General features: G+C 54.8%; 1 protein-coding gene across 7 annotated transcripts in view; it reads right to left on the reverse strand.

Annotated features, from left to right (window-relative positions):
• The window catches only part of TNS1 (tensin 1), a 266,797-nt gene that overhangs the window by 205,151 nt on the left and 45,596 nt on the right, over positions 1-16,050 (reverse strand). For 2 of the 7 annotated variants that reach the window (NM_001434860.1, XM_024999100.2), the window contains exon 1: positions 11,029-11,189. The exons of the other annotated variants lie outside the window; for them this stretch is intronic. In NM_001434860.1, the coding sequence (NP_001421789.1) occupies positions 11,029-11,061 (33 nt within the window). In that variant the 5' untranslated portion in view covers positions 11,062-11,189. Of the gene's footprint in view, positions 1-11,028; positions 11,190-16,050 lie in introns of those variants that run through there. 7 annotated transcript variants of the gene reach the window in all.

Raw genomic sequence — 16,050 nt, forward strand, 5'->3', positions numbered from 1 at the left:
CTCAGTTGCCCCCTCCAGACAGTGCGAGGTTGGGCTCCACACCCCCTTGTGACCACAGATGTAAACACACTCTAAGTCACAAAGTCCTCCACGCTGCTTAAGACCCCCTCCCTCCTCCCACCCGCAGCCCCCAGCCCAGGCACAGGCTGTTCCAAGGACACCCCAGGAAACCACGCCCTGAGTGCAGACGCTGCTCCTCTCCCAGGCACCTCCCCCTGGTGTCTGACTGGATTTATTCCCCGGCTCAGGCAGCAGGGGCCAGCAGAGCATAGACACTGAGCTGCCCCACTGGCTCCCCAGGCACAGAACTTTCCAAAGCCCCCGGCACACGCATGGGCACACACAGATGCGACTGCACACCCCACCGTTCCAGGGAGAAGATTCTTTTTCTCCAAGTCCCCCTCCCAGCACCCCAGTCTGAGCCTCCCAGCTCTAGGTGCTCAGGGGACGGCTGGCAGAGTCCCAGAAAGTTTTGATAGCAAATAGACATACATAAATGTGTGCAATGCCTGTAGGTTGGAATACAAACCCAGCATGTCCAGGGCTTGCAGCTGAGAGCCCTGTAGTGCTGAGTCCTGGGTAAAGGAGATGGAGCCACGAGAGACACAGAGAAAAACAGATGAAAGGAGAGGCAGAAAGCCAGCAGGGAAAGAGGCAGAAAGACAGAGAGAGGCAGAGGGAGAGAGAGACAGAAACAAAAGAGGAAAATACAAAGAGAGACAGAGACAAAGAGAAAAGCAACAGTCGGAGAAGAAAAAAAAAAGAGGATCAAGATAAAGGCAGAAACAAAGGCAGAGACAAGCAAGCACATACAGAGAATGAGAATGATTAGATGGAAACACAGAGACTATAAAGGGAACCAGAGTCTCAAAGGGGAACAGACAGACAAAAAGGACACAGGAGCCAGCTTGAAGGGGCTGCTCAGATCTGGGAAGACGTGAGCATCAATACATCATGATAGTAGTGATTCATCAAAATACATGCTGACAGTAATGGCAGTCCATACTGATACGTGAAATAAGTGAAAACACTGAAAGGCTGGTGAGGAACAGAGCATTTACGAGGCTCAGAGCACCTCCCCACATCATGCTTATAAATTACAAAGGAGAAAAAAGTAACTCTGCCTGGCAGGCTCCGCTTTAATCAAGTGATCAAAGCTAACGTCACCGGTAAGGGGATGAGTGGAGATCGTGCGCTAGGGAGGGGATGGAATGAGAACAGAACATCACTTCTGCGATACTCCAGCCAAAGACACACAAGCTGAATCTAATCAAGAGGAAGCATCGGACCGACCCCAACGGAGGGACAGTCTACCAGTGAAGCGGCTTATAATCTTCCAAAGTGACAAGGTCACTAAAGTCAAGGAAAGGCTAAGGAGACTTCCAGACTGAAGGAGACTAAAGAGACCTGACAACCAAATGCCACCACTGATTCTGAACTGGATTCTTTCCACTCCCCTAAAGGACATCAGGAGGACAACTGGCCGATCTTCAGCGGAGACCAAGGATGAGAAGGTAGTCACTCATCAGTGGCAATTTTCTGACTTGGATGGCTGTGCTGGGTTAGGTAGGAAAAGTCCTTGTAGGAAAATAGGGCCGTATTCAGAGAGGGTGGGAGAAGGCAATGGCACCCCACTCCAGTACTCTTGCCTGGAGAATCCCATGGACGGAGGAGTCTGGTGGACTGCAGTCCATGGGGTCGCTAAGAGTCGGACCTGACTGAGCGACTTCACTTTCACTTTCACGCATTGGAGAAGGAAATGGCAACCCACTCCAGTGTTCTTGCCTGGAGAATCCCAGGGACGGGGAAGCCTGGTGGGCTGCTGTCTATGGGGTCACACAGAGTTGGACACGAATGAAGTGACTTAGCATAGCATAGCCTTCAGAGAGGGTACAGCAATGGGTCAGCTACTCTCAAATAGTTCAGGGGCAGCGGGGAAGGCTCTCTGCACTGTATTTGACACTTTTCTGAAGTTTTAGATTGTCTCAAAATTCAAAGAGAGACAGACTATATGTTGAGATGGTGGGGAGGCAGAAGGGAGCAGAGATAAAGCCCAGAGCCGAGACAAAGACAGCAGAGGGTAGTGAAGCCAGCAGGTGCAGGAGCCCAGCCGTGCCCCTGTTGGCTGGACCAGGCAGCAGGACCCAGGTTCTGATATTCCAGACACTTTATTCTGGGAGCTTCAGCTGAGGTTGGGGGTGAGGGGGTGGACTGAGAGTGGGGGCTGGGCACTGCCCAGCTCTGGACTTGACCCAGTACCTCTTATCCCACACCAGGAGGAGCAGGTGAGTCCTCTCCTATTCTGAGGTCTCACCTCCCGTGTTTTCCCATCTCAGCCCCCTGCTGGCGACCTTCCAAATTATCTCTGTCACTGACCTTCCAGGGAGGGGACCCAGTCCCTTGTCAACTGCAGTAGCCAAGGCTTAGATGGGAGGAGAAACAGGGAAGGGATTTGGGGTTCAATTTAAGGCATGTTTGAAGGGGCATGCCGGAAGCCCTAAAGCCCAGTCATCTCAAGCCTACTCTGCCCCCGGAAGCCTGCCTCTCCCACCCTACTAAGTCAGCAGAGCTCCCCATACCAGCTTATCTTCCAGCCTTATCTGCCTACGACCCCAAATCTAGCCCTTCCCCTAAAGCCCGGGGAAAGAGGCCCCCCCAACTAAAGCAAAGTCAGGGCAGTGGAATCTGCCCAGTAAACAGAAGAGGAGCAGACTGGCCTTCCAGGCTGACCAGCAAACACCCAGGCTTCTCCCCTGGGTCCTGGGCTTGCTTGCTCTGCTTGGACAACTCCATAAAGTCTGGTTTACAAAATCTCCTCCCCCGTGGGCTTGGAGAACAGACATGAGGTTCAGAAAACATGCTCTCCGGCCTTGGTCACGGCATCTTTGAGCTGCCCTGGGTGATGGTCCGTCACACACCTGTCCCCTATATCCACCCCATCCTGGTTCTCTGGCTAAAGGATCTCTGGGATCTCTGGGATGGGAGTCTAGAGACCAGCTTTCTAGACTGGCAGTCTTAGGACCATCAGTGGCCTTCTCCGGGCCTCATAGTCCCCAGATGGAAGTGAGGGGTTTGGACAAGACAGCCTGGGTGTACACAGTATCCGGGAAACAATGGGCCAGTCTGAGAGGAAGGGACTGTGGGATCTAGGGGGTGGGACTTGCTGACGTTTACAGAGAGAGAGCTGTCTAATGGGGCATCACACCTCCGTGAGGGGCTGGGCAACCCCAGTGGGAGTGAGGAGACCAGCTCGGCCATGCCCAGGAAAGTGACCCCAGGTCATAACCTTGACTCTGCCAGCATCTCTGGCTATATACACTGGGGTGTCTGGTAATCTTGTTAAGAGTCATCCACAGAGGTCTGAAGATTTCCTGGGATGACGGAGGAGGAAGTATAGGGTAGAATATCTTCAAATATCTGAAGGAGCTGTCATGGCTGTGAAGTTTCTAAAGGCAAAACAAAACCCCAGTGGGTAGAAGGTGCCAGAACTCATGATTAGACAAGGGGAAAATAACTTTCAAACAATCATAGGTCAAAATCCAGAGGAAGAAGATAAACGAGGGTCTAGCACCTCCCCTGCCCCGCCCACGGTTACTCCCCAGGTACAGGCAGAGGATGAGAACGGAGCCCATAAAGCACCATGCTCAAGGGTAACGGCTTGTTATGACAATAAGCATCATTTTCCCTGACAAGTGGCAGACAGCCTCACAAAGCACACTGGCCCCTCCCTTGCCGGATTAGCTTCTAACGGATCTAGGGAAAATTCAGAGCAGAAGAGGCCCGGCCATGGCAGAAGCTGCCTGGTCTGTCCCCAGTCCACCTCTCTTGAGAGCCAGAACTCAGAAAGGGAAAGGGTCCCAGCTGAAGTCATTCTTCTCCCCTCTCCAAGCCCAGAGCCCTAGCCCGGCAACAAGCCCAGCCAGCGTCAGAGGGCTGTTCTGGCCCTCTGGGGGAATCTCTCCCTGCCCTCCTCCCCACTGTTCAGTCAAGCTGCCTGCCAGAGGGGTGTGGCACATCTGGCTTGGGCAGCCTGGGCGGGAGTTCTTGGCCTTGGGCTGGGAATGGCTGTTTACTGGCTCCTCCCGGCCCCATGGGGCAGAGCGCAGTGGAGTGGGGGTGTGATGAAAGGGGACTGATAACCCTAGAGGTCCTCAGCTCATGAGCTCCTGACCCCAAAAACATCCCCAGCCCTGCCCCACTGGGCTCCCTGGGCCCCATACTAGGAGCCATGGATGACGAGGCCAGAGGACAGAAGTCGGCAAGCCGGTAAGCCTTGGGAAAGAAAATCACGATAAAGCAGGCCCCGGACAGACCTGGAGTGTCATTCAGTCCTCTCCCAGCAATCCACCCCTCCGTGTCTCATCACGGTCGGCTGGGACACCAGGACCTGGTTGGCATCAGCGCTTATTTCTGTGAGGAAGACTGGGACTCCCAGTGGAGCTACAGGCTGGAGTCTGGGACACTCCCCACCACCAGCACCACAAATGCAAGCTCCCTCCAGCCCCATCTCACCTTCACATACACACCACCCCACCAAAGTTCCTCTTCACCATCACCCCCCAGCCCCTAGCCAGCTAATGCGCTGACCGTGTTCTTGGTCGCTCCGGGTGGAAAACTCTGAGTCACTCTCAACGCCTCCCAGCCCTCCACCCTCCAATCCAACCAGCTGCCAGACTCTGTAAATTTTGCTTCCTAAATATTCTCTTGGCCCTCCTGTGCTTTTTCATTCCATTGCCTTTGCCCTATTAGAGGCCCTGTCACTTTTTTGCCTGGGCACTGTTGCCTGTGGCAACAGCCTCCTGGTCTCCTTCCGCCCTGCACAGCCTCTAAGGTACACAGTTTTCTGGGGTCACCCCCACTCACTGCGAAAGGCTTCCATGCCTTCCCGAGCATCCACCATAAAACGTGCGTTCCCTCCAATCAGCAGGGAGCAGCCTTGGTCCATACCCGGCCCACCCAGCCATCTCAGTCCCCATGCCCCATTCCCTGACTCCCTGCCTTGGATCCATACCTGAGACCTGGTTCTGCCGTTCCCTCTTCCCAGAATGTCCTTCCTGCCTCTCAGCATGTCAGGCTTCTAGGCATCCTTGAAAGCTTCATTCAAACCTCATCCCCGAAGGGAAATCTTCCCAAATAACGTCCCCACCATCCCTTTCAAAATCGGTCTCTCCATACTACTTTTCTTTTTTCATTGTGGAAAGTTTAAAAGCTCTGGAAAAGATGGACATGCATATGCCCTTGGCCCCGACTCACTGCTTGTGAGCATTCTGCCACTTCTATCCACCCTCTGTCTCTGTCCCCTACCTCAATCCAATATAATCACCACCCTCAGGAAATTCGACCTCGCGACAATAGCATTATCCAACATTCAGTAATATATTCTGATTTCCCCTTTTGCCACAATGACACCCATACGAGCTGGGTCTTTGCCTTTGTTTTTATTTTGGACTCAGGATCCAGGCAGGATCTTGTATTACGTTTAGTTGCTGGGTTTCCTTCCTCTTCTTTCATGTGGACACATGACCCCACCTTATGATTTCTCTTTGATGACGTGGACTTTTTTGAAGAGCCCAGGCTGTTTTGCAGAATGGCCCTCGGTATCTGGATGTGTCTGATCATTTCCTCATGATTCGATTCAGGCTAAGGGTCACCCAGCACCCCTTCCTTTCCTCAGTCATTCATGCTTGGCGCCCCGTCACAGCGCCCTGTTCAATCCGACTTGTTAGCAAGGTGACCCCTGGCAAGTTAATTAACCCCTGTCTGCCTCACTTTACTAATCTGTTAAGTGGGCTAATCGTAGCAACCATCTATAGATTGTGACAAGGCCTGAAAAGCCACCGGAACAGCGCCTGACACATGGCAAGCACTCACTTAGATGTGGACTCTTGATATGTGTTGTCACGCCTGGGTGTGCACTGGACTTGTCCACCAGGCACACACACCTGCATGGGCTTCTGCTCCGTGTCCACTGTGTCTAGAACAATGTGAGCCCAAAACAAGTCAGAAGGAGCAAATCCAATGGAGTTGCTGCCTGACCTCATTCCCTGCAGCGGTTTCACCCACTGCCACTGTCCTGCCCTCAGGGGACAGAACACGGGTTCAGGGGGTCCTCACAGCTGAGGAGCGAGCTCTCCTATGCCAAGCAGCCCTGGGTCTCCAAGGGAGGAAAGATGCAGAGAATGGCTGTAACTGAGTTCGCCATGTGACAGAGGAGCACGCAGACGCTTGGGCAGCCTGGATTCTGCCTGGTGGCCTTCGGCCCCTGACAGGGCTTCCTGAGCTGGCCCATCTCTCACCATTGGCCTGCCTCTCTCTCTCTCTCCCCACTTGGCTGCTTTATAAACCATGTCCCAACGTTTTTGAGCATTAAGCCCCGGGTCCCTTTTTGTGCTCTAACATGAAAAAAATCAGCTCCTGGAGTGGGAGGGCACAGTGAAGGTGAAAGTGTTAGTCGCTCAGTCATGTCTGACTCTTGAGACCCCACGGACTGTAGCCCTCCAGGCTCTTCTGTCCATGGAATTCTCCAGGCAAGAATACCAGCGTGGGTTGCCATTCCCTTCTCCAGGGGATCTTCCCAGCCCCGGGATCAAACCTGGATCTCCTGCATTGCAGATAGATTCTTTACCATCTGAGACACCAGGCACAGAGATGTGGGTGGTCTGAAACCCCATTAACGGGCCTGGCCTGATGGCGAGGGCCTGGCACGGCTTCCCTCACTGATTCCTCACCGCAACATCCTAGTGAGGCTGAGGATGCTCTGGGGCACCAGGGAAGCCAGGATGGAATGAAGATTCAGATTCATGTCTGTCTGAGATAGGGTCCCCAGTCCCTAACCACGGACCACCACTTCCGAAGGTGTGTCAACAGCTGCCGCCTGTATTATCTGGAGAAGCCTTGGCAGTTACATTGTCAGGACTCCTCTGCGCAAAGGCCATCTTCTGGCCAGTTTACCCCATCTTATCTTTCCTCAGTTATCCTTACTTCCTGCGCTTGGGTTTCAGCAGTCTCAGCTTCATCTTTGGATCTAGTTTAAAGTTCACCTCCCAAGAGGAGAACATCTCTTTCCTGATATGTCCCTCCTTCTCCCTCAGTCTAGGCGAGGTCTCTCCTTAAATGTCCTTACAGATTCCCTCTTGGATAATATCCATCTTACTGCAATCATTTGTCCAGTATCTGCCAGCTTCTTGAAGAAAGTGGGCACTCCATGATCAGTGGCGAGATAGGTGGAGGGAATATGGGTGGGTGGTGCTTAGATGGCAGCACAGTGCTTTCCTAACATCATTTCCCATCTCTGGGCTGCTGGCCACCAACCCCTCAACCCAGAGGTGCAAAACCCCCAGCCCATACCCTTCCACTTTTCAGGAGCACTGAACCCACCATGGCCCCCTGGGCAGGCCACTTGCCCTCTGTGGGACCCCTTCGCCTTGGCCAGAAACTGGAACTAGCCATCCTTGCCCTTCCTACCTCACAGAATTACAGTGAGGTTCAAACAACATAGTGTAAGTCAAGGACCTGGAGACAAGGAAGGCACAGGGAGGCTACTTGGCTGCCCGGACCACACAGCTAGTAAGTGGCTGAGCCAGGATTTGTCCCCAGAATCCGTGCTCTGACTATGCATGCTGCCTGCAGGAGAAAGCCTGCGTGTTCTGAGCCTTCACACTGTCCTCACACTCCACCTGCCCTTCCCGGGAGATCCCCAGAATGGAAAGCCCTGCATGGGGAGGCGGGAGAGCCAGGCCCTGGTTGTGCCTCTAACCTTGTGCGGCCTTGAACTGCACCGTCGTAGAAAGGGAGCTAACATTTCTTGAGCCCTTACTGAGGGAGAGACACTATTCTAAAATGTATTGGCTCCTTTAAAACCTAACAACCCTATAGGTAGGTGGGGAAACCAATGGAGAAACAGAGATTTGAAGTCACCTGCCTAAGGTCACAGAGCTCCCAAGTGACAAGGCAGGATGAAACCCAGGCTCTGCTCTCTTGGCCGGCCTGCCATCCTTCCTCTGAGCACCACAGAAAAACAGTACCGTATTGCTCCCTGACTTTGGGCCTCGAATGTCATGTTGAAAAATTTTACAAAGGGGTCTGTTTTATTTCAGACCTTGTTAGTGTCACACCACCCAGCCTAGCTCCCAAGCCCACAGTCAGGAGGCCCCACGGTGGGCACAACCCTACAAGCCAATGAAACTCCAAAGAGAGCGAGTTCAGGACCGAGGGATCTGAGTCGGGTTTACAGGGCAGAAGTGCACGCCAGGCAACCGGGAGCTCACGAGGACCCTCTGACAAAAATGTGTGCTTAGCGCTGGGAGGGACATGGGCTCCAGAAGAGAGAACACTTCTTTGTCTGCAGCTGCAAGCAGCCTCAGAGGACAGCATCCAAGTTCCTGTGAGAAACTCAGGATGAAGAGTCAACTGATGAGCCAGAGGCCACACGGCTCACTCAGCACAGGCCCAGCGCTGTACTTGGCCCCTGGCCGCTGTGCCTTGTGGCTCTCTCAGCCCCACCTAATAAGCCCTCTCCCAGGGCCTGCAGCTCTAACACCAAAAAACCTCAATTAATAGGCATGTAATTATTTTCTAAATAAACCATACTTGAATATGTAATAGCAAACAATGGGAGCATTTGATGAGAAAATCAAGTTACGCATGATATACAGCTACGCACCTCAGCTAATAAAGTGATTTTTATTCCTACAGCTTGTTAAAACTATGTGTTATGGACAGATGACTCCGTGGATGAAATGTGTGCAGCTATTCCTGGGGACATTCCCCGCCGCCAACACATATCAGACCTGGGATGCAGGGCATCCTATAAGCCAAGCAGGGTCTTGTGGAGTGGGATGAGGGACCCACATTTACTGAGCAGCTACTATGTGCTGGGTACCTGGTTTTCTGACGCATGTCATCTCTGTCCTCACCCCAGCCAAACAAGGTGTGTGTTCTTCTCCCTATTTTACAGATCAGGAAACTGAGGCTCAAGGAGGGAACTGTGATAGCCAAGGCTGCCCATCTGATAAATGACAGGAGGAGGATCTAAGCCCAGCCCTGCCTGGTGACAAAGGCCACCCACCTCCCGCCAGCAGGTGCCTCTCAAGGTGGGAGCAGCCCCCTTGTCAAGGTCTCCAAGACCTCTGTATCTCCTCTCCATAATTTGCACCAGCTAGTCCTCCCCTCCCTGCTACAAACTCATACCCCAACCCACAGAGGTCCATGCAAAAAAGAGGAAAGTTGCTGGGACAACTGCAAGGGAGGATCCAGGACAAGAAGTTTGATGGGATCAGGACTGTGCCCTGGGACCAGTCCTCGCCGCTCCCCCCAGACTTGGGCCCACCCTGGCGATGGGCATCCAGGCCAGAGCAGAATGGGGAAAAGACATCCTCCTCCCCAGTCCACTCCACCAGCCTCTTCCACCACAGAAAGGCGCCCACTGGGTTGTCCCATGAAGCTGGAGAGGGACCGGGGCGGGGAGTCACAGGAGAGAGGACAGGAAAAGGAGGGGGGAGAACCTTAGAGAAATCGTAGCATCCACACCAGCCCTTGGTCTCCAGTCCCCTCTCCCAGCTCTCAGGGAGAGGAGTCACCTGGACAAGGCACTCATGCTCACCTCTTGGCACCTCCCCTCCGTCACCCTCATTTCACCCCCCAGGGAAACTGAGGCTCACAGCCACGAGGCACTTTTCCCACAGCCTCTCTGCTGACGTGGCCTTGTCTCCATCCACAATAGCATCACCCCGGAAGTTTAACCACCAACCTTCCCGCCACAGGCCTCCCTCCCTGCCCGGCTCCATCCTCAGCACCATCTACAGAGCTCTTCCAGAGCTGGGCCCAGGGAGCCAGAAGGGCCTGGAGAGATGAACTTGGCCATGGCTCCCATTATACAGATGTGGACAGCAGCCCAGCGAACCCCGTCTGTGCAGGACGCTCCAGACGCCTTCAGTCTGTTACTGAGAGCCCCACACGCCACCCAAACACCCTCATCCCAATGCTCCTCACTTCCCCTCTCTGCCTAGGTCTGATGTCCCGCTGTTGTCCTTCAGCCTGGGCTCCAGCCTAAGCTCAGGAGGGTCCTCCCCAGGGCCAGCTGGAACAGGGAAAGGGCAGGGAAGACCACATCTGGACCCGGGACTGAAGCGCCATCCCCCAAACCAGCCGGCACTCTCTCAGAGACCAACATTAACCTCGGCCAGGGAAGACTTCCTCGCCCTCCTGACCCTTGCATGCCTTCGCCCAGCCTGACAGCCTAGCCAAGCCCCTCTGAGGAAAGGGTCTCCAGCCCCTGCCCCCTCCAGCAGCCGTCAGCCCCCTCTCTCCTTCTGACAGGCCTCAAGACTTTTAACCCTCACCGTGTGGCCCCAGACCTGCCTGCCTACCCCTCAGGCACTCGCCCGACACACACCTTCCCGAATCTGGGGCCAAGAAAGGGGAAAGACAAGGCCTGTCTTCCTCCTTGGGACTAGGGGGTGCGTGGGGGTGGTTCTTGGTAAGGGTGGGAGGGCTGTGGAGGAAGAAGTGGCAATGGTTAGCAGTTGAAATTGGGATAAAAGTGACGGAATCCAAGCAGAACTTCCCTCCAGCCGGGCTTCCCCAGATTTCATTTTCTAGATTAATACCCCTTGTTCCCCAGGCCCCCTACCATCGCGCCTTCCTCAAACTCTGAGGCTGAGCAACTTGAGGGCTGACGAATTTCGCCCCCAGTGCAGGGGAGGGGTAGGGTGGGAGTGGGAATGGAGACAGGAGAAGCTCCAAAAAGAAACCAACTTTGTGATGGCTTCTTCGCCTCACAGCTCCTGGGCTCAGCTGGGGGAGAGGGCGGGGGGTGGGGGACTGGACCGACCCCAGAACTGGGGTGAGGGGCCCCCACTGATGGGGAAGGACTCAGGCTGAGAGTCTACTCAATTCGGTCCCTCAGAGGCAGAAAGGCCCCCTCCTTCACAGCCAGCACTCCCCCCACCCCAGGCTCTCAGCATCAGGCTAAGGTTGAAGGGACCAGGGTAGGGGCTTCGACCTCCTAGCTAACACAACCACACGTACCCAGAGCATGCAGGATAGACAGATCCATGTCATCTTCGCTGAGTGCTGTCCCTGGGGCCACGTTGGGGCTGGCGGATGGTCCACCCCGAGCTCACAGCCCCCACAGAGCAGGCAGAAGGGAGCTCTGAGTCCGCAGCGGCCTCGGCTCTGGCTCAGTCAGCATCGCTCGCCCTGCCTGCCTCCAACTCACCCTCCCTCCCCCTCCTCCCCCCACTCCACCCCTTGTCCCAGCCTCTTGTCTCCTCCCGCCTCCCAGCTCCACTGGTGGCTTGCAGGGTCTGAAGCCTTTGCTTTGCAAGGGGTAAGCAGAAGGCGGAACAAAGGGACAGCTACTGGAGACGGCCCCTCCCCACCCAAACCTCCCCTGTACCCCCAATCCCAGACACCCAAGCCCTGTGAGCTACCGGGCTGCTCCTGCCTTCTGCTCCTGCCTTCTGGTTCCATCCAGCACTACTGGCCAGGAGTCTGCTTTACTCCCCACAGATCCCTACCCCCAGAACCCCGATGGAGGGACAGACAGACAAGTGATGGCACAGCCTGAACTATGGTTCTTCAGGCCCGTCCCATCTCCAAGGACACACACATGCCCTCCTGCCCTGGGAACACACTCCCTTGCACACACTTAGCTAGGTCGGGCTCTGGTGCCCATTCAGTGAGCTCTGAGCCTGCACCTCGCTTGACTCAAGAGAAACCAGGCCTGGGATGGCTGGAAAATGGCCCTGCCCTCCGGGCTGTGAATTTCGTTCCAACTTTTTCCTACTTTTTTTTCTTCCCCTTCTTTCTTTCTTTTCTCCAAACATCTGTCCCAGCCCTTCCTGCCCTTCCTAAAGGAGCCCCGCTCCAGGCTCCCGCGAGAGTCTGTTTTTCTTGACTGTGCCCTGGGCCAACATTTGGTTTGCATTTCCCCACTTCCTCCTCCGCCTCCCTGGCTCCCCCTCCCAGGGCCGTTTTCACCTCCCACCATTCCACATGCCTATTTCTCCCGAACACTGTCCCGTCTACTCACTCCTGCCAGCCCTTCCCTGCCCCCCACCACCTTAGCCCAGGGACTAGAGTTTGGGGTCCAGGGTGGGGGGGAAGACGAGGGGTACAGATTCCAAATGCATTCCCAGGGCTCGCTGCAGGGGAATCCAGCAAAATCTGCCCCGCGCCTTCATTGTCTCAACTCCCCCCTCCACTGTTCCCCCAGAAACTTTCCTCTTTGAGCTCTGGCCACAGCTGGACCAAGCGAGGGTGGGTGGGGCTGGTGAATCACCCACACTATTTTTTTGGAGACTTCCAGGGGAGGGAAAGAGGGCTCAGCCCCACCCCCTTCTGTAGACACACACACACACATACACACACACACACACACACCAGGACACACAGTCCAACTCACACAAACACACAGAATGCCGAGGACAGGGCCCCACCCAGAGTAGGCACTCTGAGACCATTTTCTTGGATTGAGTAACTTGGCAAGAAAGTCCTCTTGCATGAGGACTTATGTACACACCAGCGTGTGGTACATGCCCTGGGCCACATGTAAAAAGGGTTGTGCATCCCCTGCCTCTCTCCCCGACTCACCCAAGAACATGCCTTCACCACTCTCTGTCAGCACCACACGCGGTGCCATCCCAGCGTAGCGTCTATACGACCAGCCTCTCCCCTCAGATGGACCTGTCCAGCCAGGTGTACTGGCTTCCAGCCCACAGTCCAGTCAGGACATCTACCTAGGAAACCCCAGAATGAGAGGGAAACATTCACACTTTGTCTGGGGAAGGGCTGCCATGTGCGGAAGTGCAGGTTGTGTGCTGCACAGAGGACTCTATTCCTTGGCGATTCCGAGAGGTCAGGGGAGGACACTATAGCAAGATGTCTCATTCCGGTCCCTCCTGGGGCGGGTGCCTGAGTTAAGAGTCTTTGCTCTGATGACGACATGATAAGGTAAAAAATCAGGGCCCTTCTCACATCTCTCCAAGCCCTTCTGCAGAGCCGTGGAGCAATCAAGGATTCTGCCTCTACCCTATATCCCTTTCCAGAACCACAGTGCCCCTGGATATCCCCTCCCAAGCCTGCCAGGGCTCAAATGACAGTTTAGCCAACACTGTAATGAAACAGAGTCCCACATGTAGTGGGCCCTGCAGCCACCGCTGGGGATGGCCACAGGCAGACACTCCTGCCAACCCTTCGTCTCGACTGGCTGGAGCTCAGGGCAATATAGGAAGGGGGCCTCTCTGGGAGCCCCTGAGCCCACCCCTAGCCACCACCACCAGCGCTGCCAGCCCTCCCAAGGGTTCAGCCAGCTCAGCCCTGCCATCCCCGCACTCATTCCCACCCCATCTCCCCCCGCCCTGCTCCCACAGCCCTGCCCTTTACAGCTGGCATCACTAGATGTGCCTGCCGGCGGCTATCTCAAGAGTTCTGAGAAAGCACCTTGCAGCTTCCCAGAAATGCTGAACAAGGCCAAAGAGCAAGTCACAGTGACACCAATTTGTCTGGCCTCCCACGCAGCCCAAGGGGACCCTGCAGCCCCCAGGCCAGCTCCCTCTGCAGTCCCTTGAGCTGGGACTGAAAGACAGGAGTAGAGAACCCTAGTGCTGAGGGTCTTCTTGGAAGAATCCGGCCCCCAGAATTCCCCCATCCCTCTTTTCTGAGACTACGGGGGTCTCTCTTGTATTTTAATCTCTCACAGTCGGAAAGTCTTTCCTCCTACCCAATCACCATCTTCCCCATTGCAGGTTCAACTCTGCCACCAGAAGTGTCTCTAAACTGTATGTGATGACCCTGTTTCAGGACCCTGTTACCAATTATTCATCTTTCCCAGCTGGTTCCCCTGCTCCACCCACACAAGGAGAGTTCCTTGGGCAAGGATCTGTCCTGTGTTTGGTATCCTGAGAGCCCGGCATATAGCAGGTATCAGACATGATTGTAGAAACAATGGATCAATCTACCAATCAATAGGTCCCGACATATTTTCCTACTTCTACCACTTACTATCCCCTTCCCAGGGTTTCCCCGGAGGCTCAGCAGTAAAGAACCTGCCTGCAATCCAAGAGTCGCAGGAGACATAGTTTCAATCCCTGGGTCAGGAAGATCCCCTGGAGGAGGGCATGACAACCCACTCCAGGATTCTTGCCTGGAGAATCCCATGGACAGAGGAGCCTGACAGGCTACTGTCCATAGGGTCACACAGAGTCAGACATGACTGAAGTGACTTAGCACGCACACAGCAAGCATGCATCCCCTTCCTAGGGGCTTCCCACATGGCACAAGTGGTAAAGAATCTGCCTGCAATCTAAGAGTTGCAGGAGACATAGTTTTGATCCCTGGCTTGGGAAGATTCCCCTAGAGGAGGAAATGGCAACCCATTCCAGGATTCTTGCCTGGACAAGCCCATGGACAGAGGACCATGGCGGGCTACAGTCTGTAGGGTCGCACAGAGTCAGACACGACTGAAGTGACTTAGCACACACACATGTACGTTCCCTTCCCAAACCCTCCTCCTGGTCCACTTCAGCACCCCCTGAAAGGATGTTGGCATACCTTGCCAACACACCCAAATTTCCTCAGCACCATATCTTCCTGCCACATGCTGATCTCTGAGCTCTCCCAGAAGGGGGAGTCTCCAGAGGCTGGACCAGTATCGCCCTTCCTGGGGTCCTGACCCCATGCCTGGACCAGGGACTCACAGGCAGAAGCTGTGGGCTGGTTGGGTCTTCCGGGCTGAGATCCCAGAAGCCTCAGCACCTGCCCCCACCCTGTGCCATGACACCCACTGCCCCGGCCATTTCTGCAGCGGCTGGTGTTTAACCCCACTCTCCTCTCTGCAGGCCCAGCCTTCCTGCTCGCTGCCCATGGCCCTCCAGCCTCTAGCTCAGCAGTCAGTTGAGGAAAGAGCCAGGACTGCAGGCTCTGGGGCCGGCGCTGAACTGAGGCAGAGGGAAGGGTGAGTGAGGGCAGGAATAGAGCTAACAGGCCTCGTAAGCCTGAGCCTGGCACGCCTGTATCCCAGCCTGTTTCCTCACCTGCAAAATGACAGAGCTGATGGTCTCAAAGGTCCCTGCCGGCCCCACAGGTGCTGTGGGGTGAGACCACACAAATCGGTGTGAGACCACCGATTTCCCAGGCCAAGATCCCCGCTCCCTCCAACCCATTCCTCCTCTCCTTCCACACTTGTCCATCAGAAAGTTCTTCCTGTTGTCAGCCCATCTCCTAATGGAGCATCAAGTCTTTTCTTGGTCACCATGGGTCACAAAATTCAAAGGTCACGGAACGTCAGAGCTGGAAAGACCTGGAGCCTTTCTAGGGGTCACAATCAAAACCTTAAGGGCCCCGACAGAAGGTAAATGAAAGGAGCAGGCAAGGAGTCCCTCAGAGACCCAGAGAGCTGGCAGGCTCAGCTAAAGGGGACCCCGCTCCTCGTCAACAGCTGCTATGGATCAGTGACATGGCCCACACTGTCAGATCTTTTGATCTGTCAAGAGAAGCCCCAGATCTATATTATCTAACAAAATCTTTTCTACAAAATATGAAAAGTGCACTTTTTAAGAGCTGGCTTTTTCTTCTTTTAAAGCTGTTCTGCCAGATTAAATTAAACAAGTCTGCCAGGAGGGTTTGGCTTTCGGGCACCGCTCACCTAAGCAGCCCCCTCATCTGAGAGAGGACAGCACTGCAACGGAGGGAGGGGTGGGATCGCCCGGTGTCACAGGGCTGTGGCTCCCAGCACCTGCTGTCCAGCTACTGTAGGACCAGAGTCATGCTCTTGCCTTTCCCCTGCCAACCCTGCAACCCGCTGCCTCCACACGGGGCCGCACACACCACAACCTTCCTCCCAGCCGGTCCCAGGGGCCTCCCGTTCAATAGACAGGAGCAGAGATGGTGCTGGGATTCTCCACCAACGTCCAACTACAGATTCCAACAGCACAGAACCCAGGAATCTGACACCAAAGCCCTCGGTAACTGCGTTATACCCTTTGGCCCCCTTGGGCAATGTCCTTTCGCTCTGTGCCCCTGGAAAGAGCAATATTAACTAATCATACA

The sequence above is a fragment of the Bos taurus genome, chromosome 2 (genome assembly GCF_002263795.3).
Source record: "Bos taurus isolate L1 Dominette 01449 registration number 42190680 breed Hereford chromosome 2, ARS-UCD2.0, whole genome shotgun sequence".
Lineage (NCBI taxonomy): Eukaryota > Metazoa > Chordata > Mammalia > Artiodactyla > Bovidae > Bos > Bos taurus.